The 23,907-nt window shown below is 36.6% G+C and overlaps 1 protein-coding gene across 1 annotated transcript; it reads left to right on the top strand.

The window, feature by feature from the left end:
* The first annotated feature begins 238 nt into the window (after positions 1-238).
* Positions 239-19,051, top strand: LOC127842742 (adenylate kinase 8-like). The gene is made up of 10 exons (XM_052372446.1): positions 239-405; positions 1,474-1,558; positions 2,063-2,226; positions 9,918-10,068; positions 12,386-12,457; positions 13,762-13,962; positions 14,831-14,962; positions 16,093-16,182; positions 16,866-17,007; positions 18,486-19,051. Exons 1-10 carry the CDS (start codon positions 322-324, stop codon positions 18,802-18,804), a joined length of 1,440 nt encoding a protein of 479 aa, XP_052228406.1. The 5' UTR covers positions 239-321; the 3' UTR covers positions 18,805-19,051.
* The last annotated feature ends 4,856 nt before the right edge of the window (positions 19,052-23,907 follow it).

Genomic DNA, 23,907 nt, shown 5'->3' with positions numbered 1-23,907 from the left:
AAATCTACATAAACAATAATATAATTTTTATCTAAATCATGCTAATAACCATTAAAGAAATATATGTATTTTTAATGAATATGAAACTGATCATAAATTGTAAGTTGGATTAAAACTTAAATATAAATCGATTATGATTTTAGCGGCAAGAACAAATCAAGTGAAGGTCAGATACTACACTACACGTTTGAGAGTTGTTTCTGACCCATGAAGAATATTCCCACCAATAGAATCTCAGAATGCAACCGAGCATCGAGAGCACCTGTCTGACATAGCAACAAGAACTAACAGTGATTCTAAGAACATTTCGTCTTTTAACAAATGGATCAAACCAAACGACCTCTTTTGATTCCACCAGAGTTTGCAACATACGCTGAACAACATGGAATCTTTGATTTATACAAGGCAAGACCCATGCGTTTTTTGGTTATTGTATGCATTAAAGCTAATTGTCCAATAGCAACATTTTTCCGCGATGTTCGATATAACTAAACATATCGAATTTTTTTTTATCGCTTTGACATTGCTTATGACAATTACATATGATAAACATCAGGAGAGATATGTCTTAATGTATATGCATAATGTTGTCCTGGATGAAAATTTGCATACGCTGATCCAGGATGGCACAATTTAACATTGCCACGATGGTTTAAATGATGATTTTCTAAATAATTGTCATATATACTCAAACCCGGTGAACTCGCGGGTCGGGTTGAGTCGCGGTTTTTCATTAGCTCCCTCTGGATTTTGTTTATAAACATACCTTCGTGACCTGCTTGTCAAATCTGACGGAAAACATCTCTCACTACAGATTGAAATCGATTTTTGGTTATTAAAAGTCGTAAAACTCAGACTTTAACAATATTTGAATTTGTATAGTTCAGTTAATTGTCGTTACAACAAATAAGACATTGCCTGAAAATAACTGTGCTATTAATTTTATTTGATGTCTTAAATTCCATATTTAAATTGTCATATACTTTATTGATTGTTACTTTGAAGGGTATGTCAGAGCTTTGATAATTCATGATTAATTTAAAATTGTGTTGCAGTATAAATGTAAAAATAATGTATAAATTATGTTTCATCAAGCAATACAACGTGCCTGCCTAAGAAAATTCATTGAAATAAATGTGAACTCATAAAAGTAATAAAGCGCAGGTAATGCTTTTCCTTGATAAATATGAACATGTGTTGATTAAAAGATATATGTGTCACCCAGTTAACTGATCGCATTGGTAAGTTAACTGGTTACCTCTTGATTTGCTTAAAAATTAGGTTAATTGCTGTGATTGAATTTTTTACTATCATCCTTTTGTGCTTGTTTTAGCTCTTAAATAATGTTGAAAATGATAATTGGACACATACAGTTTAGCAAAACATAAACTATTGCCAACTGCATATTTTTGCCCCTGATTATTATCAAAATCTTAAAGAGAGGTGTTCTCAGTTTTTTCATTTTTATTCCAGAGGATGCTGGAGAAAGTTATTATCAACAAACCAGCTAACCCCCTGGCCTTCTTGGTAGAAATGCTGAAGAGGGACAACAATGATGGTACCAACCTTCACAAACTTTTATGACACAAAATGTTTAGTATTATTGCAGACTTTTTATGCCTCCGAAGGAGAGCATATAGTGATCAGACCGTCCGTCCGTCTTTCCGTCACACTTTGCGTTTAGGTTTCCCGTTTAGGTTTCCAAAAATGCTCTTAACGTCCATTTCGCATCAGATAGCAACTTGATACTTGGCATGCATGTGTATCTCATGGAGCTGCACATTTTGAGTGATGAAAGGTCAAGGTCATCTTTGAAAAAGGGTCTGGAAAGTCGAATTTTACTGATAATATGGCAATACATAAGAGGGAACATGGAATCCCTGTCAGACATAAGTCAGGGAATTTCACTCGGCAATGTCAGTGATCACCCTGACTATTCACCCAATATATTCTGTGTCATTTGTTTTTTTTATTTAAACAGTATATGCTTGATTATTTTTGTAAAGATTTGTTATCATTTTATAGATTATTAAAAAATAATAACAATTTGTTGCCTATTTAGTGCCTCAGGTTGTGATACTTGGACCACCTGCCTCTGGAAAGAGAACTATAGCCAAAATGGTGTCAAGCAAGCTGCGGACTGCGCATCTTACCCCAGAGAACCTGGTGTCGGAGGCAGAAACTGACTTCAAAACTGAGGCGCAAGGTTTCATTAAGAAGAATCAGGTATTGACAAGCTCCACACAAGTTCAGAAACCATTACTGGACACAAATTCTGAAATAGTAGTAACTACTGGTCATTCAACTGCAAATTATTACTTGACCTGAGCATTTATGGGCCATGGTGGATATTGTTGTTAGAGCATGTGCATTTTCTCTTCATTAGTCTTAGGTGTGGGAGACTTGCGGATACAATATATATAAGAATGTGCAACTAGCAGTATATTGTAGATATGATTAATCAATGTTTTTTTTAATTTTTACCAAAAATGTATGATATATTCCTCAAATATTAAAGCTACATTAACACTCACAATCAACAAATACTTTGTACAAAATGTCGAAGAAATAAAGTGAACACATAAAAAAAACAGTGTTCCTAACGGCAGTAGCCAAAATTTCAATGCTAGATGAAGTTTGGTAACATAAATTTAACAAGATTAAAAATGCTTGTGAATATTTTTGTGTAACAATATATTCCATGTGAATTTCCCGACGATATCTGAACATTTACAAGCATGAACAAGATAGGCTTGGGGCAGTGTAGGAAGCATGACCTAGTTCTCATCAGCTGCCGTCTTTTAGCTCACCTGTGCACAACATGCTCATGGTGAGCTTTTGTGATCGCTTTTTGTCCGTCGTGCGTGGTCCGTTGTGCGGCGTCAACATTTGCCTTGTTAACTTTCTAGAGGCCACATTTATTGTCCAATCTTCATGAAATTTAGTCAGCAGATTGGTTTCAATGATAACCCTGAATGAGTCAAAAATGGTTACGTTTGCATGAAAAACATGGCTGCCAAGGGGCGGGGCATTTTGCCTTATATGGCTCTATATGGCTATAGTAAAATCTTGTTAACACTCTAGAGGCCACATTTATTGTCTGTTCTTCATAAAACTTGGTCAGAAGATTCATCCCAATATCTTGGACGAGTTCGGAAATGATGCCGGTTGGTTGAAAAACATGGCCGCCAGGGGGGCAGAGCATTTTTCCTTATATGGCTATAGTAAAACCTTGTTAACACTCTAGAGGCTGCATTTATTTTCCAATCTTCATGAAACTTGCTCAGAAGATTTGTGCCACTGATATCTTGCTTAAAACATGGCTGCCAAGGGGCGGGGCATTTTTCCTTATATGGCTATATATATGGCTATAGTAAAATCTTGTTAACACTCTAGAGGCCACATTTATTGTCCTATCTTCATGAAACTTGGTCAGAAGATTCATCACAATAATATCTTAGACGAGTTCGAAAATGATGCCAGTTTGTTGAAAAACAATGCCGCCAGGGGGCGGGGCAGTTTTCCTAATGTGGCTTTAGTAAAACCTTGTTAACACTCTAGAGGCCACATTTATTTTCTGATCTTCATGAAACTTCCTCAGAAGATTTGTGCCACTGATATCTTCGATAAGTTCAAAAAGGTAACCTTTGCTTCAAAAACATGGCTGCCAAGGGGCGGGGCATTTTTCCTTATATGGCTATAGTAAAATCTTGTTAACAAATGTTAAATGTGTTAAATGTGTTTTATTTAATTAAACGCCTATATCTATACACAAGTGCATATTCAGTGGCGTTTTACAATACACTGAAAAACATAATAAACACGTACAGAGCATAAAATCACAATCAGTTTACAAATAAAAAAATTGCAATAATCAAGCATTTAAAAAAAATGAACATATAAACAACGTAATTATGATTAAGATATATAAATCATTCGTCGAATAAATAAAAGTGTAAAAAAGTAAACTATTATAAATTAATACTATATAAATTAACATAAATATTTTACTAAAACACGCGAAGAATAAAAGTATATTTATGTGGTAGTGAACATAATCATGCATGCATACTCGAAGTAAGTAATGCGAAGGTTACAGAAACATTGAGTTAAAATCACTAAAAAAGTATGTTTTAAGATTCTTCTTAAAGGCGTTAATATTGTCAGATTTACGAATGTACGGTGGTAAAACGTTCCACAACTTTGGACCAATTGTGGAGAAACTTCTGTCGCAAAATGTCTTTCGTTTGTTGAACGGGACTACATAACACCCATCCAGTCTGTCAGCGGACCTCATACCTGTGCGACTGGATGTATACGGTGTCAGGAGTTCTTTTAAGTACTCCGGTGCTCTTGAAGTATGGCAGTTATACATATAACACAAAATTTTGAAGTTAATTCTGTATTTAATCGGTAGCCAGTGCAAGTCAAATAACGCCTGTTTGGAACTGTCGAATTTCCTCCGTTGTAGAACCATCTTTGCACACATATTTTGAATACGTTGTAACTTTGTGAGTTCATGATCTGCAATACCATATAGGATAGCGTTGCAGTAATCCAGATGCGAAATGACAAGTGAAAGAACTAAGATTTCAGTAGCTTGCTTGGTGAGATATTGACGAATGCGTTTAATGCGAAGAAAGTTTATCATTGCAGTTTTACATTTGCGTGTAACATGTTCATTAAAATTGAGTGTTTCATCTAAGAAAGCACCTAAGTATCTTATACAAGGAACTTTGTGTACCGTGTCACCAGCAATATCTATGGTTTGTGTTGCACATTTGTTTAACTGTTTTCTGCTTCCAAACATTATAAACTCGGTTTTAGACGTATTCATTTTTAATCTGTTTTTGTTCATCCAGTCATTTATCACTATTGCCGAGTGTTCGACTTCTCGGATTGTATCGGCTTCGTTGGAGCTAGAAGGGCAAAAACACTTGCTAGCGATGTGATCGTCTGCGAATCCATATAAAGCTATGGACGGGGGGATAACATCGAACAATGTGCCGGCGTAAGCGAGGTAAATCCATGGGCCTAAACAACTTCCCTGAGGAACACTACAATCTAGAGCACGGCATGACGACAGCGTACCGTTGATGCTCACTCTACAGCCACGCGGTCTTAGGTACGAGCCCACCCAGTCAAGGGCTGTACCTGAAACACCGTACTGGCAACGCAGGACCTCCAGAAGTACATCATGGTCCACAGTATCGAACGCGGCACTCAGGTCGATGGCTATGAGGGCCGTCACTTCCTGTCGTTCCATTCCTGCTAAAATGTCATTTACGACCCGCAACAAAGCAGATTCACATGAGTGATCGGGGCGATACGCAGACTGATATTTTGGAAGTAGTCCGAATTCATTACTCTGCTGATTTAGTCTTTTCAAGGCTGCTTTCTCTATAAGCTTTGAGATAAATGAAAGATTACTGACCGGTCTATAATTTGACAACACAAGCTCAAGACCTGACTTCTTTAATAAAGGCCGCACAATCGCTTCTTTGTATTTTTTAGGAAAAACACCTTCTGACAAAGACAGGTTAATGAGTTTAGTTAGTACGGGTAAAAGTTCCGTGGTATATGTTTTCAATAACTTTGTGGGCAAAACATCAAGCTCAGATGATGTGGTATTAAGCTGACTTATTAATTGTTTAACTTCATCTTCGGTCATATCTTTGAAACTAATCAGAGGAGGAACAACCCGTGTGGGTGGTGTGAATTGTTCAAAATCACGTAAAGAGTCGCGAATGACTTTAATTTTATTCATGAAATAATCTGCGAATTGGTTTGCTAGATCTTCATCAGGAACCTCTGAAGGTAATGGATTTTCAGGCTTTGTTCCACATAACTCCGAAACTAAACTAAACAGTTTTTTCGAGTCACCTTTAGCCATTAAAACTTTTTCACAAATAGCTTTCCTTTTCGCGCGGTTAACGCGGCACGTATACTCGTTACATAGGGATTTGAAAGTTTCAAAATTCGCTTTCTCACGATGAGATCGCCATATTTTCTCTGCTTTTCGTAGTCTGCGCTTTAAATCCAATATGGTGTTATCAAACCATGGTTTTGGCGCTCTGCATATGATCGTTTTTGTTTTTAAAGGTGCATTATTGTCTAATACGCTTTGCATTTGGTTTTCAAAATCCTGCACAAAGGAATCTACGCTATTTTCATGAACTACAATATTTTGCAAATCTTTGGCAAGTTTATCAGTATCAATACGTTTGAAGTTTTGATATGTAACCTGTTGAGACACAACGTTTTCTTTCAGTAAATCTAGATGCACTTTGACGACACAATGGTCAGAAATATACGGTCCTGGAACACATTGCTTAACGGTTATACCGTTTTCTATTTCCGTCATTACTAAATCAAGACTATGGCCAGCCGTGTGCGTTTCAAACATTACATGTTGTTGTAACCCCATAGCGCTAACGTGGGTATTGAAGTCCCTAATCAACCTGTTGTCCTCTTCAATATGAAAATTGAAATCGCCCATGATTAGTAAATTAGAGAAATCAGGCAAGGTGTTTTCAACATAATCACAAAAAGTGGTTATAAATTGGTTGTATGTTGAAAGTAACGGGGGCGATATATACCAATGACATGGATTGTTATGTTCTTAAAAGCCAATTTCCATAGGCCATATTCAAACGCGGAATTTTGTCTGTGCGATAATTGTATCACATCAATTGTATTTCTACAAACTAAGGCTATGCCTCCACCGATTTGATTTTTTCTGTTTGCAACACTCAACTTGTAGCCATTCTGATTAAGATCGGATGTCTCAAATTGATGGGGTTTAGCATCAGAATACCAAGTTTCAGTCAGAAGAGCAAAGTCAGATTTTTCCTCCCGTAGATATTGACCTACTAGTACGTCTTTGTTTACAGCTGAGCGACAGTTCAATGTGAAACACGATATTTGTTCTTGAAACTGCTTAAACTTGTTAATAATATTGGGATACAATAAGTTGTTTACGTTGATACCGTTAGGTTTTGGGCGCAACTTCGGTTTTCCTCCGAGTTTTCCTCGCTGTCGTTTTCTACCTACTGCGATGTTGTGAGATCTGATCACGCTAAACACTGCAGGGTCAAATCCATTGAAACGTACGCTATTGTTCTTGGGTCGAATAGCTAGAAGTTGATCGCGGGAATAGCTGTACTTCACGGTCGATTTGTTTTGTATATGTAATACTGTAATGTCCGAAATATCCGAAATTGTGTTCTTTTGAATATCCAGACTTTCTCCAAAAGCTAACCATTTAAGCATTGATGCCAATGCTACGTATAAACATATTAACACTCTAGAGGTCACATTTATCGTCCTATCTTCATAAAACTTGGTCAGAAGATTCATCCCAATAATATCTTTGACGAGTTTGAAAATGATGCCGGTTGGTTGAAAAACATGGCCGCCAGGGGGCGGGGCATTTTTCCTTATATGGCTATAGTAAAACCTTGTTAACACTCTAGAGGCCACATTTATTTTCCGATCTTCATGAAACTTGCTCAGAAGATTTGTCCCACTGATATCTTGGATGAGTTAAAAAATGGTAACCTTTGCTTGAAAAACATGGCTGCCAAGGGGTGGGGAATTTTTCCTTTTATGGCTATAGTAAAACCTTGTTAACACTCTAAAGGCCACATTTATTGTCCTATCTTCATGAAACTTGGTCAGAAGATTCATCCAGAGCTCCAGATAAGAGCCGTACAACTGTAAATACGCCTTTTTCATGATTTTTATAAACTGGACGTACAATTACAACATAAATATCCATTTCACGCATTTACGAAAAAATCTGGCCGTACCGATACGTCTGCGTCAGCGCGGCGTGATTTGTTGGTCTCTAACCTAACGGCGCTTTTCGTTAATTTAAATTACCGAAAAGTTGTAGACAGGGTTCATATATTATTGTCTATTCTGTCGCATGATTTCCTGTAACTTGTAAATCCGTCAAAAACGATATGTCTGCACGCAATTGAATGCCGGCTTAACCGAAAGCGGCTCAAAACAACACTTTGTTGTCATATAATGACTACATACGGTGTCTTCTAACCATCCTGACATTAAATCTGTAAACCCAGAAAAAGACATTGTCCCCCCCTATATTAAACAATTTGATTGCATCTGTGGCGTAAAACGTTAGAAAACACGATGGGAAACAGATGAGACAGTGAAATAAGTGTTCATTTACTTAGCTTACTAGTTGGCTTGTGTTTTCTTGTCAAGAAAAAGGAAGAAATAGTATTGGTCATGAGTTTTAATGTGTAGTTGTATTAGCATTATAATTCAGAATGGAAAACCTAATACAGTAACTATTTAAGAAGCTACATATATTTATTATAATTGCTGCAAATGTTTCTGTAAAGTCATTTATACACCCTTATATATCCAAGAACACGGGTAGTACAGTACTACCTGTATTTTTGGATATGGTAGTACAGGTACTAATTGATTTTAAGCGTTACTCCTTTTCTTTCTGTCAGTGGCAGTACCGTTACTAATTTCACAAATCCTTATCTGGAGCTCTGTTCATCCCAATAATATCTTGGACGAGTTTGAAAATTATACTGGTTGGTTGAAAAACACAGCAGCCAGAGGGCGGGGCATTTTTCCTTATATGGCTATAGTAAAACCTTAACACTATAGAGGCCACATTTATTGTCCAATATTGATGAAATATGGTCAGAAGATTTGTATTAATGATATCTTGGATGAGTTCGAAAACGGTTACGTTTGCTTGAAAAACATGGCCGCCAAGGGGCGGGGCATTTTTCCTTATATGGCTATATAAGGCTATAGTAAAATCTTGTTAGCACTCTAGAGGCCACATTTATAGTCAGATCTTCATGAAACTTGGTCAGAAGATTCATACCAATAATATCTTGGACAAGTTAAAAAATGATGCCGGTTGGTTGAAAAACATGGCCACCACGGGGGCGGGGCTATTTTCCTTATATGGCTTTAGTAAAACCTTGTTAACACTCTAGACGTCACACTTATTTTCTGATCATCATGAAAATTGGTCAGAAGATTTGTCCCAATGATATCTTGGATGAGTTTGAAAATGGTTTTGGTTGCTTTAAAAACATGGCCACCAGGGGCGGGGCATTTTTCAGTGTATGGCTTTATATGGCTATAGTAAAACCTTGTTAACACTCTAGAGGCCACATTTATTTTCCAATCTTCATGAAATTTGGTCAGAAGATTGGTCTTAATGATATCTTGGATGAGTTTGAAAATAATTATTTGCTTGAAAAAATGGCTTCCAAGGGGGGTGGGGGCATTTTTCCTTATATGGCTATAGTAAAATCTTGTTAACACTCTAGAGGCCACATTTACTGTCCGGTCTTCATGAAACTTGGTCAGATGATCCATCCCGATAATATATTGGACGAGTTCAAAAATGATGCCGGTTGGTTGAAAAACATGGCTGCCAGGGGGCAGGGCATTTTCCTTATATGGCTATAGTAAAACCTTGTTAACACTCTAGAGGCCACATTTATTTTCCGATCTTTGTGAAACTTGGTCGGAAGATTTGTCCCAATAATATCTTGTTATCTCAGGTGAGCGACTTTGGGCCTTTCAGGCCCTCTTGTTTTATTCGTTAAAATTATTTTTCAAAATATTTTACGAAATATTCGTTAATTTTAAGTGTTTATGTTGCTTTAATGACAGTCCACAAAATCTGAAAGAAAGACAACATATAGACAGGAATAAAACTAAAAATCATTGTTTTTATATTGATGTTGTTTTCTACATTAAATTAAAATACTTTATAACATGTTATGGGCAATAGATATTTGTTAAAATTTTGTTGTATAAATATTGAACAAATTTGAAACTGACCTAGTGATTAATGTTGTGCTCTATCTTTAAATATGAAAATTACAACCACTTCTTGTTAACTGCAGACAATTCCAACTGAATTGTGGGTAAAAATTATTGATGAGAGGATGAAGCTATTTGATTGCGTAAAGAAAGGCTGGGTGATGGAGGGATTTCCACAGACAAGGGAACAAGCATTAGCACTCCAGGCACTCGGAATTTACTCCAAACATTGTGGTTGGTTTGTTGTAATACATGGTTGCGAATTATTTTGTACATACACTGAGTATTGACTCCTATCAATGTTGTCATTTTTATGCCCCTTTTTGAAGAAAAGGGAGGATATAGTTTTTGCACTGTCCGTCAGTCTGTCTGTCAGTCTGTCTGTCAGTCTGTCAAGGATTGAGCATGGTGTCCTCTCTCTAGTTAATGTGGCTTTCTGATTTGTTTTGATATTCTAAGACATTTGTATGCCCCCCCGTAGGAGGGCATATAGTGATCGAACTGTCTGTCCGTCTGTTTGTCACACTTTGCGTTTAGATTTTGAAAAATGCTCATAACTTCTATGTTGCTTAAGATTGCTTTCATATTTGGCATGCATGTGTATATGGACAAGGCCTTTCCATGCGCACACAAATTTTGACCCCTGTGACCTCGACCTTGAACTTAGGGTCCGCGTTTAGGTTTCCAAATCTGCATTTAGGTTTCGAAAAAAGCTCATAACTTCTACCAAGTGTTTATAGGGGGCATAAGTCATCCTATGGTGACAGCTCTTGTTTTTATATTTATTTATCTTGATAGTTATCAAAAATAATAACAGGTATTGCAGCTTATATTTATGCAAATGCCAATTAATCTTAAGCTAACTGTAATTGTTGATAACATAATTATGAGAGATTTATTTATCTTGTAATTTTTTCAAGTGAAATTGACAACACTTAATTTTTGTTGACAACATGTTCATCAATATTATATATCATATATTGTAGTGACTTTGTTATACCCCCATTACCATTGGTAATGGGGGCTATATAGGAGTCACTTTGTCAGTCGGTCTGTCTGTCTGTCCCGAAATTTCATCCGATCTTCACCAAACTTGGTCACAAGTTGTATGTAGATGATGTATAGGTCAAGTGTGAATATGGGTAATGGCGGGTCAAAAACTAGGTCACAGGGTCACTAAGTGTGTTTTACACCGAAAGTTTGTCTGGACCATAACTATGTCATTTATCGTTAGATTTTAAAATAACTTGGTACATTTGTTTACCATCATGGGACGGTGTGTCGTGTGAAAAAAATAAGTCAATATCTACAAGGTCAAGGTCACACTTAGAGTTCAAAGGTCAAATGCATGTCCAGGCCATAACTTTATTATTTATTGTGAGATTTTAAAATCATTTGGCAAATTTGTTCACCATCATTGGACGGTGTGTCGCACGAAAGAATTGCGACAATATCTCCAAGGTCAAGGTCACACTTGATCAAAGATCAAAAATGGCCATAAATAAGCTTGTCCGGCCAATAACTATGTCATTCATAGTAAGATATTAAAATCATGTAGCACATTTGCTCACCATCATTGGACGGTGTGTCGCGGGAAAGAATTACGTTGATATTTCCAAGGTCAATGTCACACTTTAAGTTCAAAGGTCAAAAATACCCATAAATAAGCTTGTCCAGGCCATAACTATGTTGTTCATTGTGAGATTTTAAAATCATTTAGCACATTTGTTCACCATCATTGGCCGGTGTGTTGCACGGAAGAATTACGTTGATATCTCCAAGGTCAAGGTCACACTTTGAGTTCAAAGGTAAAAAAATGGCTAAAATGAGCTTGTCCGGGCCATAACTATGTCATTCATGGTGAGATTTTAAAATCATTTGGCACATGTGTTCACCATCATTGAACGGTGTGTCGCGCGAAAGAATTACGTCGATATCTCCAAGGTCAAGGTCAAACTGTTAGATCAAAGGTCAAAAATGGCTGTAAATGATTTTGTCCTGGCCATAACTATGTCATTCAATGTGAGATTTTAAAATTACTTGGTACTTATTTCAAAATCATTTTACAATGTGTCATGCAAAAGAATTACGTCAATATCTTTAAGGTCAAGGTTACACTTGGAGTTCAAAAGTGAAAAATGGCCATAAATGAGCTTGTCTGGGCCATAACTATGTCATTCGTTGTGAGATTTTAAAATGACTCTGTACATTAATTTTGTTCACAGTCATCGGACGGCGTGTCATGCGAAATAATTTAAGAGTTCAAAGGTCAAAATGGCCATAAATGATGATGGCATAATAATTCTTAAAAATCACCATTTAGATTGTCTTGTTTTGTGAAGACAGCATGCAAAATAGTCTTTGTCAATGCAGTATGTGGGGGTTTACATCACGTCTGTGACAAAGCTCTAGTTTATTATATATTTGTAATTAATATATCATTGTTAAATTTTTTGTTTATTTAAAATCAATTAATGAGAGTTACATAAAAAAAGTTAAAAGTTATGATATTTTTGGTGCATGCTGAAAACCCCAGTTTCTTATTTTCCAGTAATACTTGATGCCCCTGACACCGTTCTGATTGAGCGTGCCCAAGGGAAGCGGGTGGATCCTGTTAATGGAGGTGAGCTTTTACCATGCTTTGCTTTTCAATCGACACTAGGGGGTTTATAGTCATTACAACTGTGAAATTCTTGCCTAAAGAAGTATATTTCATGCATGTAATATTCACACATATTTATTTATATACACTTCAACACCGTTATTTCAAAGTCGTCGGGACCGTTAAAAAAACTTCGGATTAAAGATAATTCGAAATAAACATTTGACAGATGACTTCTTTGATTCTGTCATAATAAAATGTTGTGGAATTCGCATGGTTCGGTTACAAGCTACTATTAATAATTGTTTTACTTAAAAACGTAAACTAGTCAGATGGCAATAGATTTCTACTTGTAACAAACGAAGGAATAAAACGATTCTTGTTCTTCTTTTTATGTTTTCTCTAAGTACAGAACATATTAAATATAATGAATATGCACTTATTATCAGACCATATTAAATATAACGAATAGCACAAATTATCATACATGTAAATACAGATGAATACATTTTCGGAAAAGTATTAACATTTTTTGAAAATTAGACGCGATGTCTCTCTGAACACTGGACTTAGCAGCACTAAACTGGACGCGTGTAACATATTTCTCCAATGTGTCAAGGACATTGAAGCACTCACTTCCGCCCGTATTTGCTTGCAGAAGGTAGAGTTTATATAAGATGAATTTCATTGGACCACATTTACTCAGACCTAACGTGACACGTTTATTTGTTACTAAAGAATGCAAAACTACATAAATAGTAATTATCGGCTTTTGACGACATTATAAAATTAACGTCTACGCGCAGACGACAAAGGAGTAATTATCAGCTTTTGGCGCACCACGCCCAGACGACAAAGTTGTGAAAGTTTGCTTAGCGTTTTGCAGCTTTGACTTCGGAATAAAGATTGATGATTAGGTGCGAATTATATTGTCGGGACCGACAGAATCACTTCAAATTAATGATTTTTTCGGTTTAACGAAGTTCGGATTAACAATGAAATTTTACATTAAACAAAGAAGAACCAAATTCGGGACCGGAAAAATACTTCGAAATAACGGTGACTTTGGATTATCGGTGTTCGAAATAACGGTGTTGAAGTGTACTTTCCCTTGGATTTTTTTTATTGATTTTTTTATTTTTGACATTCAATACCATAATTATTTTGTTTGTTATTGAAATCAAATTAATTTGTAAGTAGGAAGTAGTATATACTTAAAATTGATTCAGAAAATCATTTTCTTCTTCAATATACAGTGGATTGAAAACGCTGGTATATTGACCTTTCATTTAATTGATAATTATATGAATGTTTGTGAACTTAAGATATCTACCACACAACATTTGACTGGCCAAATAACCCCGACATCCAGAACCGTCTGAAAGAGGTTGAAGGTTACACAGAGGAAGACATGATCAACAAGCTTATCGTCTTTCATAGACACTTTGAAGGCATCGCTGAGTGCTACAAGAAATGCTCCAAAACAATCAATGCTGATCAGCCAAAAGCAGATGTATTCCAGCAAGGTAATTTGTTGCTTTGTAATTCTGCATGGAGGGGAAATATAGGACTGCAATGGTCCCTACGCTGTGTGCATTAAAAACTGATGGTTTGTGGAGGAACTTCCACGTTATTTAAGGGATTAAATTCAAAATTAACATACAAATGTCAATGTTGTCACCAAAAGTAGATGAGCATTACACTTTTTTCATGCCCTTTGATCAACATGTTCCATGTGCCATTAAACATAGTTATTTTTATAGCATTAAAAAAATAAAAATAATTAGAATAAAAGGTTTCTGAAGCAATTTAATCTAATAAGTGTTCCATTACCACGATGATGTCTAGATGTGGGCAAGATCATTTTCATCCCTATTGACCCACACATTCCTAAGTAAATAACACTTGAAATAGCTGACAAAAATGATAGGGTGTTTTAGTCAGTGTTTTGCTTAAAGTGAACATAGAATGAAACTTTCTTATTTTTGGTTTGCTCACACTAGTTAGTATTGCATACAGCACTCCATTGTTTATTTCTTGGTACATGGCTGTGGTATGATTTTCAGCTCGGCTGTTTTCGGAGAAAACCCGAGGTATTGTCATAGCCAGCTCGTCGTCCGCCGTAGGCGTTGTGCTAAAACCTTAACATTGGCTCTAAAATCAAAGTACTTCCACCTACAACTTTGAAACTTCATGTGTAGATGCACCTTGATGAGTTCTACATGCCACACCCAATTTTGGGTCACTAGGTCAAAGGTCAAGGTCACTGTGACCTCTAAAAAAAATCAAAAAAATCTGACAAGCTTTTGCAGCCGAGCGTTGGCACTCGTTATGCGGTGCTCTTGTTTACATTACTTCTTGTGAATACATCATTATTGCATGCTATCTTTTCAGTGTATACATTTCTAAGTGGTCAGGCACGCTCCATGGCCCCACACACTCCTCGTATTGTGCTACTGGGCGCTACTGGCTCTGGGAAAGGTGTGCAGGCGTCCCTGCTCGCAAACAAGTACAACATTGTAAATGGTAGGGCCGGCTTTTATTGTTGATGATGATGAGAGGAATCTTTTGTCAAAATATCAAAACATTTTTCTGAACAATATGGTCTGATTTGATTGTACAGCTGTAGTGTTGTCCTCAATCAAATCTTCTATTCTACTACTACTTAGCTAGTCCAATTTTGTTGAGGGAAGGCATTGTTAACCAGGCAATTGGAATCTTTGTTATTATCAAAACATTAATTTTGTTTTCATGAATTAAATGTATATTTAATGGTTGTTTTTATTCCAGATTGTCTAAGTATTGCATACACGTCCTATTTTCTTACCCCAAAGGGGTCTTTCAACATTTTAGCAGGGCGTTTTGTTTTGTCATTCATTTACATGACAAGACTGGAAATCAAGTTCTAATTTGTAATTGAATCTTGAGAAGACTTCTTTTAAATCATTTGTGCTGCAAAAAGAGAGCCAATTATATGCAAACATCTACAACGTCACGTGATGTGCACAAAAAGCATGCAAACCATTACTGGAACTTCTATGTATTTTTTACTGAATGGTACAAACTGGAAACAGTGAAATGCAAACATACACTTGCCAGAGACGGTGATACTCTTGCATGCCAATTAGCAAAACATTAACCTTGGTAATTGACATCAGATCAGTTATCAAATCATTGACTAATACACATCAGTATTCTGAACAAAACTTTCATGCAAAAAACGTGTAGTTGTGCTAATGATTTTCTTCAAGTTCAGAACATTCTAATACAAATTTTGTATGTGAATATTTTACAGAATTTAATAATTGATTAATCGTTCCAATGTGTACATTAACAAAAGCAGTGTTTTAAGCTATTTCAAGTTACCCTGTCAGTTAAAGAGACAGGAGGAAAGGAACCCTACTAGCCAAGCTATCATTCCAATCCTATAAACTTTAGATGCTTGTACATTATGTTGTAAAACACATTATTGAATAAATATGTTTAAACCAAAGAGACAAAAAAACATTTCATTATTTGATATCAGAAAGGGTAACTCCTGACCAGACACATAGTATACTCGGGACAAACGCTTCCTGCATATAGCACAAGACACATTTGTGCATGATTGATATATGCTAAATTGATCAGTTTGTTTAGTGTGTGGCTTTTTTCAGTTTCTTGTGGTCATCTGATGAAGCAAGCAATTGCAGATGAAACGAAACAAGGCTTGACTGCTAAAACTTACATTGAGAAGGGAATGATGGGTAAGGAAAACACAGAAATTATTGTTACAGATTTATGTATCAAAATAGTTAAGTCTTTATAATATCGGAGTAATACGTACATTATTGTTTATTGTGTAAATTCCAGAATCACCCATACCATCCACCAGCAAATATAAGGATTGGATGTTTTGTCACAATTCATGTTTTCTGTAAATGTGGCAAGTGGCATTATAACATTATATTATGACAAAAACAAATTAGTAAGGCTTACTAAAGCAGGGGGTTTTCTGCAATGCAAAAATACCCACATAAAACAGATCCCAAAGAAAATGGACCTGATCCAAAATTATTAAAAAATCCCAATTTCCAAGAAAGAAGTCTCATGTGACTTATGATTATTAGACTCTATATCTCAACTTTATTGTTTTAACATCCTACAAAATATATAACTTTAATTTAGTCCTTTTTGGCTATAAATAATTCCAAACTTTGCCATTTTTATGCATTAAAAAATCCCAATTTTTACCGGACTCCTTTTCCCAAAATGGCTAGAAAAACCCCTGTAAAGCTAAGTGCAAGGAAGCTATGATGCCAACGTTGATCAGGACCATGGTCAGAAAAGAACACATTTTAAAGACATTTGCGGTATTAACATTAATTTATGAGTAATTAAAAACTTATTTGGCAACAGTTACAATATACTAATATGTCTGCTGTTTCAGTGCCAGACAACATAGTGATGTCAATCCTGACAGCCCGTCTAGCCCAGCTGGACTGTGTAAGTCGTGGCTGGGTGCTCCATGGCTACCCACGCACTAGGGAACAGGCTGAGACTCTGTCCAAAGACGGCTTTGTACCCAACAGGTGACCAATAGAAAGTTGTATGTTTTTAATTAAGGTCAACATAAGCTATTGTGATCACCTTATGGTTGTCGTTGTTAACTTTTACCTGATTCCCTCTCTATAGGGGCCACATTTTGTGCTCAATCTTGAAAACACTTGATCAGAATGTTAATCTTGAAAATATACAAACCAAGAACCACCTTGGGTCATGTGTCGCCAAAAGCTAGGTCAAATCTTAGAAAAAGCTTGTTTTTGTATTTGTAAGTTTCTTACCACTCTAGAAACCATATTTTTGGCTCAATCTTGATGAAATTTGGTCAGTATGTTAACCTTTGCAATATCTAGGATTGAATCTGGGTCTATTTAACTGGTGGCTGTGGCATAATGTATATATGTCAGCCTAGCTACTGGAAGGTCACAGGTTTGATGTTAACTGTGGCAGCGTTCTTTAGATTTCTGCCATATAAACTAAGAACTGGTTCTAGTCCCAAGAAATGGACTCAAGAGCGTTAAAAATAAGCCTTAGGCTTTCTATGAAATTTAGCTGAAATAAATAGGTTTTAACTAATCTTGGTCCAATTTGTCAAAAAACTGGGTCACCAGGTCAAACCTTGTTACCACTCTAAAGGCTAAATCAATGCCTCAATCTTAATGAAACTTGGTCAAAATAATTATCTTTACAACAAAAAGGCAAATCTAAAATCAGGGTCATATGGGTCCATAAACAAGGTCACTGGATCATATCTTTGAAAAGCTTGTAAACCAATATAGAAGCTACATTTATGACTCATTCTTGAAAAAAAAAATAAAGACATTATCTAGGGCAAAGTTTAATTTTGCTCATGTGAGTGTAAAAACTAGGTCATCTTCTCAACTCTTAGACAACCTTTCAAAAAGCCAAATTATGATTAAAACTTGATACAACTTGGTCAGAATTTAAATCTTGACATAAACTAGTATAAGTTTGATTTTTTTGTATGTGTGTCCAAAAACTATTTCACTTTTATTTCACGTTTAAAATTCTTACAAAAATGTTCTTACCAATATAGAAGCCACAGGACTTAATGTCAATAAAACTTTGTCAGAATGTTAAATTTGGACAAAATAATCAAGCAAATTTGAAATCTGGGTTACAGGGGTCAAAAACTAGGTCATCCTGTCAAATTAAACAAAAATTATATACCACTCCAGAATCAACATTTATGACAATAACATGTACATTGTAGTGTGGTGGATATTTTTTTCCTTAATCTTTTGGAAAACAATTGTTTGTGAATATTCTACATTCGCTTTCATTTATCAAGAATAGTTACACTGAAAGATTGATGAAAGTAATGGAAAACTGTTGCAAACATCTCATATTTTCACTGACTTTCAATATATAAACTGATAATATTCGTGTAATATTTTTAATTTTACCAATAAAATTCTGGATTCCATTGTAAAGCATATAATAAAATGTGTGCATATTGAAAACATTATCGTTGTAATTATTGCAGAGTATTTTTCCTGGATGTTCCCAACGACTCTGTGATGGAGCGCCTCACGCTGCGTCAGACAGACCCAATCACTGGGGAGCGTTACCACATGCTGTACAACCCGCCACAGACGCAGGAAGTGAAGGAGCGACTTTTGCAGCACCCGTCTGATACAGAGGATTCCGTGCGACAGAGGCTTGCACAGTACCACACATATGTGGAAGAGATTGCAGATTATTACGTAGATGCACAGCATATCAATGCTGATCAGGACCCGCACACTGTATTTGAATGCATTGAGAGCATGGTCGTTAACCCACTGCCTAAACACTTCCCATAGACTTTAAGGAGTTGGGGGATGGACAATATTTAAATTTTAACTGAATTGTCCTGAAAGCCAAATGACAGTTTATGTTATTTATAAAAAAAGATTTATGAATGAAAACATTTTCAAAGAAAACTATTGTTCAACAACTGTGATATAAGTTATATATAAATGTCTCATTCTTAAGATGCCTTTTTGTTGTGATTGTTGTAAGAATTCATCTGATTATAGCAATAAATTAAACAATATAAAGGAAACAACATTGTTATTGTATTGTCACTTTTATAATGGTTTCAGTCATATAATCACTTCAAAGATTATTTAAATATGTATTAAGTCGAACAAAGATTGGTAATGATGCAAAGTTGACTTCGTATTATACTCACTGAAGAGTCATTTGAAAATAAAATTGAAAAGTTTAGTATGCACTCAATGATGGAATACTGCCAACAGGTTAATAGTAAGTGCTGAGTCACAGGGAGTATTAAAATGTTTTCTGAGAGCAATATGACGAGTAATGTGTACTAACAGTAATGTGAAGTACATGCAGCTGAATTGTAACATGAAAACTACTGGTAATGTACACTGAATTTTTATATGAAGACTACCGGTAATTTACACTGAATGGTTACATGAAGACTGATTTACACTGAGTGGTTACATGGAGACTGATTTACACTGAGTGGTTACATGGAGATTAATGTACCCTGACTGGTTAAATGAAGACTAATGTACCCTGAATGGTTACATGAAGACTAATGTACCCTGAATGGTTACATGAAGACTAATGTACCCTGAATGGTTACATGAAGACTACCGGTAATGTACACTGAATGGTTAAATGAAGACTAATGTACCCTGAATGGTTACATGAAGACTAATGTACCCTGAATGGTTACATGAAGACTAATGCACACTGAATGGTTACATGAAGACTACCGGTAATGTACACTGAATGGTAAACATGAAGACTAAAGTGCACTGAGTAAAATTATGAATCAAAATTACCTGACAACCCCATAATCGAATATATGTCAGTAAAAGCAAATATATGAATTTGTACAATTATTTGTGGGTTAAGCATGTTAATTAGGTCAATGTATTGGGACGCATAGTCCGGATCATCACATAATGCAGGCGCCAGCGCGGATGGACCTTATAAACTTTTAAATACATACATACTTTTCACTGCCCTTATGCATATCGGATTATGGTATTAATCTTAATTTTTCCATAAGTAAAGAGGTTTGGATATCTATTCGCTGATTCTGAAGAACTGGTTTGGAACATTTTTAGAGAAAAATCTTCAATTTCTGTCCAACAAGCTATCTAAACAAAGCAAGAGAATGTCCAAAACATGCCTGTATGGAATTGCCCTGGTGTCATGTATAAATTACTTCATTTGCCATGACATCGACTGGGAGAACCTTACTGTGTACATAAGTGCCAAGGACAAAGAAGGTCATCAAGCACTCCTTGACTTATCGGTTGACTTTAATCTTACACAAGTCCATGACAAACCTACTAGCGAGAACACCCTCTTGGATCTTATTTTACAAAGCCCTCACTCATTGAATAGCGAACATCTTATGCTCCTGGGATGTCAGATCATGAAAAAGTCTGTGCTGACTCAGACACCAAACCGTTCTATGCAAAGAGGTCGCCCAGACATTGTTACCTGTTTTCTAAATCAAACTGAGATCTTTTTAAGGCGAAAGCTGCCGAAATATCGCAAAACATTACCGCCATGATCATCAACACTTTACCAGTCCATTAACTTTTGGATTTTTTTCAAGTTAGATTCGACTGCTACCATCCCCGCAAACATTACTTCCAAAATGAAAACTCCATGGATCACGCAAAAAAAAATCAGTCACAAGGAAAAAAGCACACTTATATTTGGTTTCCGGACGTTTCCCAACGTTTAGGGAGGAAACGTCTGGGGAGGAAACGTCTTTTGGGGGGGGGGGGCGTCTGCCACCCCTTATTTTGAAAAAAAAGCTAGAATCAGACAGGCATAAAGGGAACAAAGCATTTCTGGCCCTATGTCAAATAAAAGAAACATTATAACATCGGTATTGCACCTCTTAGCTCTAGTTGTCACTTAGTCACCGACTCCAAAGGCAGAGCTGAGATCTTTGTAAACCAGTTTCAACTTGTTTTCACCAAGGATGATTGCTCACAACAGACACTTGTAATTTCAGGTAATCTAATAGAAAACAACCCTTCACTTGTGATTGGCCAAGAAGGTGTACACAGACCACTTTACAACATTCAAAGCAGTAGGTTCTGATGAAAAACCCAACACATTCATACAGGCCTGTGCTATGGAACTGGTCCCAGTTGTTAATTATCCCTATCTTCTATTAATAAATCAACACTGGAGTACTGCATAAATATTGGAGATATGCCAACATAGCACCAGTATACAAGAAGGGACACCGTCACGCAGCGGAGAGTTACCGCCCTGTATCCCCTACCAGTGTCATCTCCAAACTTCTCGAGCACAACTTTTATGAGCACAACAAACAAGCCGGTACCGTCATTTTGGACTTAAGTATATAGGGCCTTTGGCACGGTCCCACACCGACGCTTGCTACTGAAACTCGAGAACTACGAAATCAGAGGTAATGTCCTCTCTTGGATCACAAAATTCCCACAGCTGTCGAGAAATGTGTGTGGTTGTTGACGGGGAGAGAACACATCAAGCACCAATAGGCTCTGGAGTTCCTCAAGGGACAGTGCTATGACCGTTGAATGCCTCCTTTAAAGACCTAGCTATAACCTCATACAAAGTGACCTAGGCTACCTTCAGAAATGGGCAAAGGAATGTGGGAAGGAATTCAACGCAAAGAAAACATGTCTTCTCAGTCCAAACACAAATCGATCATCGTCTACAGTATTCACAACGAAATCCTCAAAAGAGTACCAGAAAACCCCAACCTCGGTATTACGCTATTAGAAGAAATGGAATGGGAAATCTATTTCACCAATATTACAAAGCGAGCCAGGATCTACTCTTGGATTCCTTAGAACAAAAACAGTCACTGTAATTGAAACTTCCGCAAAAAGACACAACACCTATATAGCGCTTGTCCGTTCAACGCTCAAATATGCCAGTGTGTTTAACTTTTTATATTTCATACCAGCAAACAGGCATTGACCGCCTTGAGAGTGTCCAGCGATCAGCCGCAAGGTTCATCACCAAAGACTGCCGCTCCAGACTGCCTAGTTGTGGGGCAGATATGTTACACAAGTTGGACCTCCCACCACTCCAAGACAGACGACGCGTGCACGGGTTCACTATGTTGTTCAAGGAAGTTAAAGGGCACGTACCGGCACCGCTCATTACCATTGAACACTACCTTGAGCCACTAAGGCCTTAAGTTAAACGTATCATCAGGGCTTAGCATTACGAGGACTATACCCATCGAAACATAATACTAGTAAATAACATAGTGGACAATAATTTCAAATGCTACCAAACGATTCCAGAAAAAAAACTGTCATATTCAAAAACTTTTGTTAACACTGTGCTTTACTGGAATAAACTCAGCGATGGCATTGTGAACTTTTCAACAATAAATATTTTCAAAGACTATGCAGGGCCGGATAAAGCACTAGGCTAACATGAACACCTGCAGCCTTGGGCCCCCGATTTTTCAGGGGCCCCAAACGGCAGGCCAGTTTCTCAATGTATGATCTTTCTTTATTACGCCATTTAACGACTCTATCGGGATTGCAATATAATTTTTCTGTGTTCTAGTTCCAGTTCTATCTTCCAGTTTCCCGATGTATATCCAATTGTAACCGTTTAGTTCGTTTGATTAAATATGCTATCAATTTTTGTTCTGTATTGTACATTGTATATCCAATCAGAACCATGCATTAGTTTCTCTGTTTATTATACGACTTGCATGTATGGTCATGACAACATCTTTACCGTTTAGTTCACTTTGATTTACTATGCTATATGGATGCACCAGTGGGGGCCTCTTAAGATATGTAGGACAACATTGCTTCTTTGTGTTATCGGGCCTCTTATGTATATCCAATAGGAGCCATTCACAGGCTTCATTGTGTTGTTAACACCGTGACACGGTTTTCAAGCTCAATTTGCCCTATGTTTATATCCTGCACAATTGAGTTCACTCACCATTCCTCGATAAGTCCATGGACAGATTACCACACTTACCTATAGGATATTTCACCGAATCATAGGATAAATTACCACACGGGTATCTCACTGTATCTGAATATTCTACAACTCGTATCACAGACACAAATAACAGGTTAAATATACAGAATTTTTAAAATATTTATTTCCTTTTTCGCCACACATTCTACAGCATAATTGATTGTATCGCTGTTGAACTTCGCAAGCAGTTGAGCGCATATTCTGGTCTGCACAAACTGTTTGGTTTCATGACAGAGTTTAAGTCTCTCATCTTGGGTGATCTACAGAAAAGTGCAACGCATCTAGTGGAGTCTTATCCAGATAACATTTAGGCGTTTTTTGTTGAATTGTTCGTTCAGTTTAAAGCCATCTTAGAATCGGACCAAAACAGAACCATCACCCACATGAGTAAACTGCTGAAGTTGGATGGAGGTTAACTACAGACAACTTTTCCAAACGTTGCCATCGCTGTATTACTGTCAATGTGAGCGGTCTATTTCAACATTATCACGCGTGAAAAACAATCGGAAAAACACCATAATTCAGGCAAGGTTGACAGCATTGGGGCTACTGTCTATGGATAGTTCCTAAAGTCGTATTTTCAACCAATCAAATAGCGGAATGTCAAGTTCTCCGAGAACTAGACTTCGCACAGCTGATCGAAGTCAGCCATTGGTTAACTTCCCACAATGAACAGCTTAATCCGGCCCTGAGTGTATGTGTACATCAATATTGTAAAATCGCACACTACACTCCGTCGAGTAAAAGCCAGATGTGGTATCGTCAACGTACTCTCCAGATTCAGATCAAGAGAGAAATTTTAAAGCAGATAATTTATTACAATGTATAGATATTCAACCTATAATATCGTAATTATGTCTGATAAACTAGTGGAAGCGACTTACTTAAGACATGTTTTTCTTAATTACGAGATACAAAGT

This window comes from Dreissena polymorpha, chromosome 1 (genome assembly GCF_020536995.1).
Source record: "Dreissena polymorpha isolate Duluth1 chromosome 1, UMN_Dpol_1.0, whole genome shotgun sequence".
Lineage (NCBI taxonomy): Eukaryota > Metazoa > Mollusca > Bivalvia > Myida > Dreissenidae > Dreissena > Dreissena polymorpha.
This window is presented reverse-complemented; position numbering and strand designations above follow the sequence as displayed.

Excerpts from the sequence above, each read along its gene's own strand:
- LOC127842742 (XM_052372446.1), top strand. The coding sequence starts at position 322 with ATGGATCAAACCAAACGACCTCTTTTGATTCCACCAGAGTTTGCAACA. Across the intron at positions 1,559-2,062 it reads GAAGAGGGACAACAATGATG|TGCCTCAGGTTGTGATACTT; the intron begins GTACCAACCTTC and ends TTGCCTATTTAG. Across the intron at positions 16,183-16,865 it reads CATTGAGAAGGGAATGATGG|TGCCAGACAACATAGTGATG; the intron begins GTAAGGAAAACA and ends CTGCTGTTTCAG.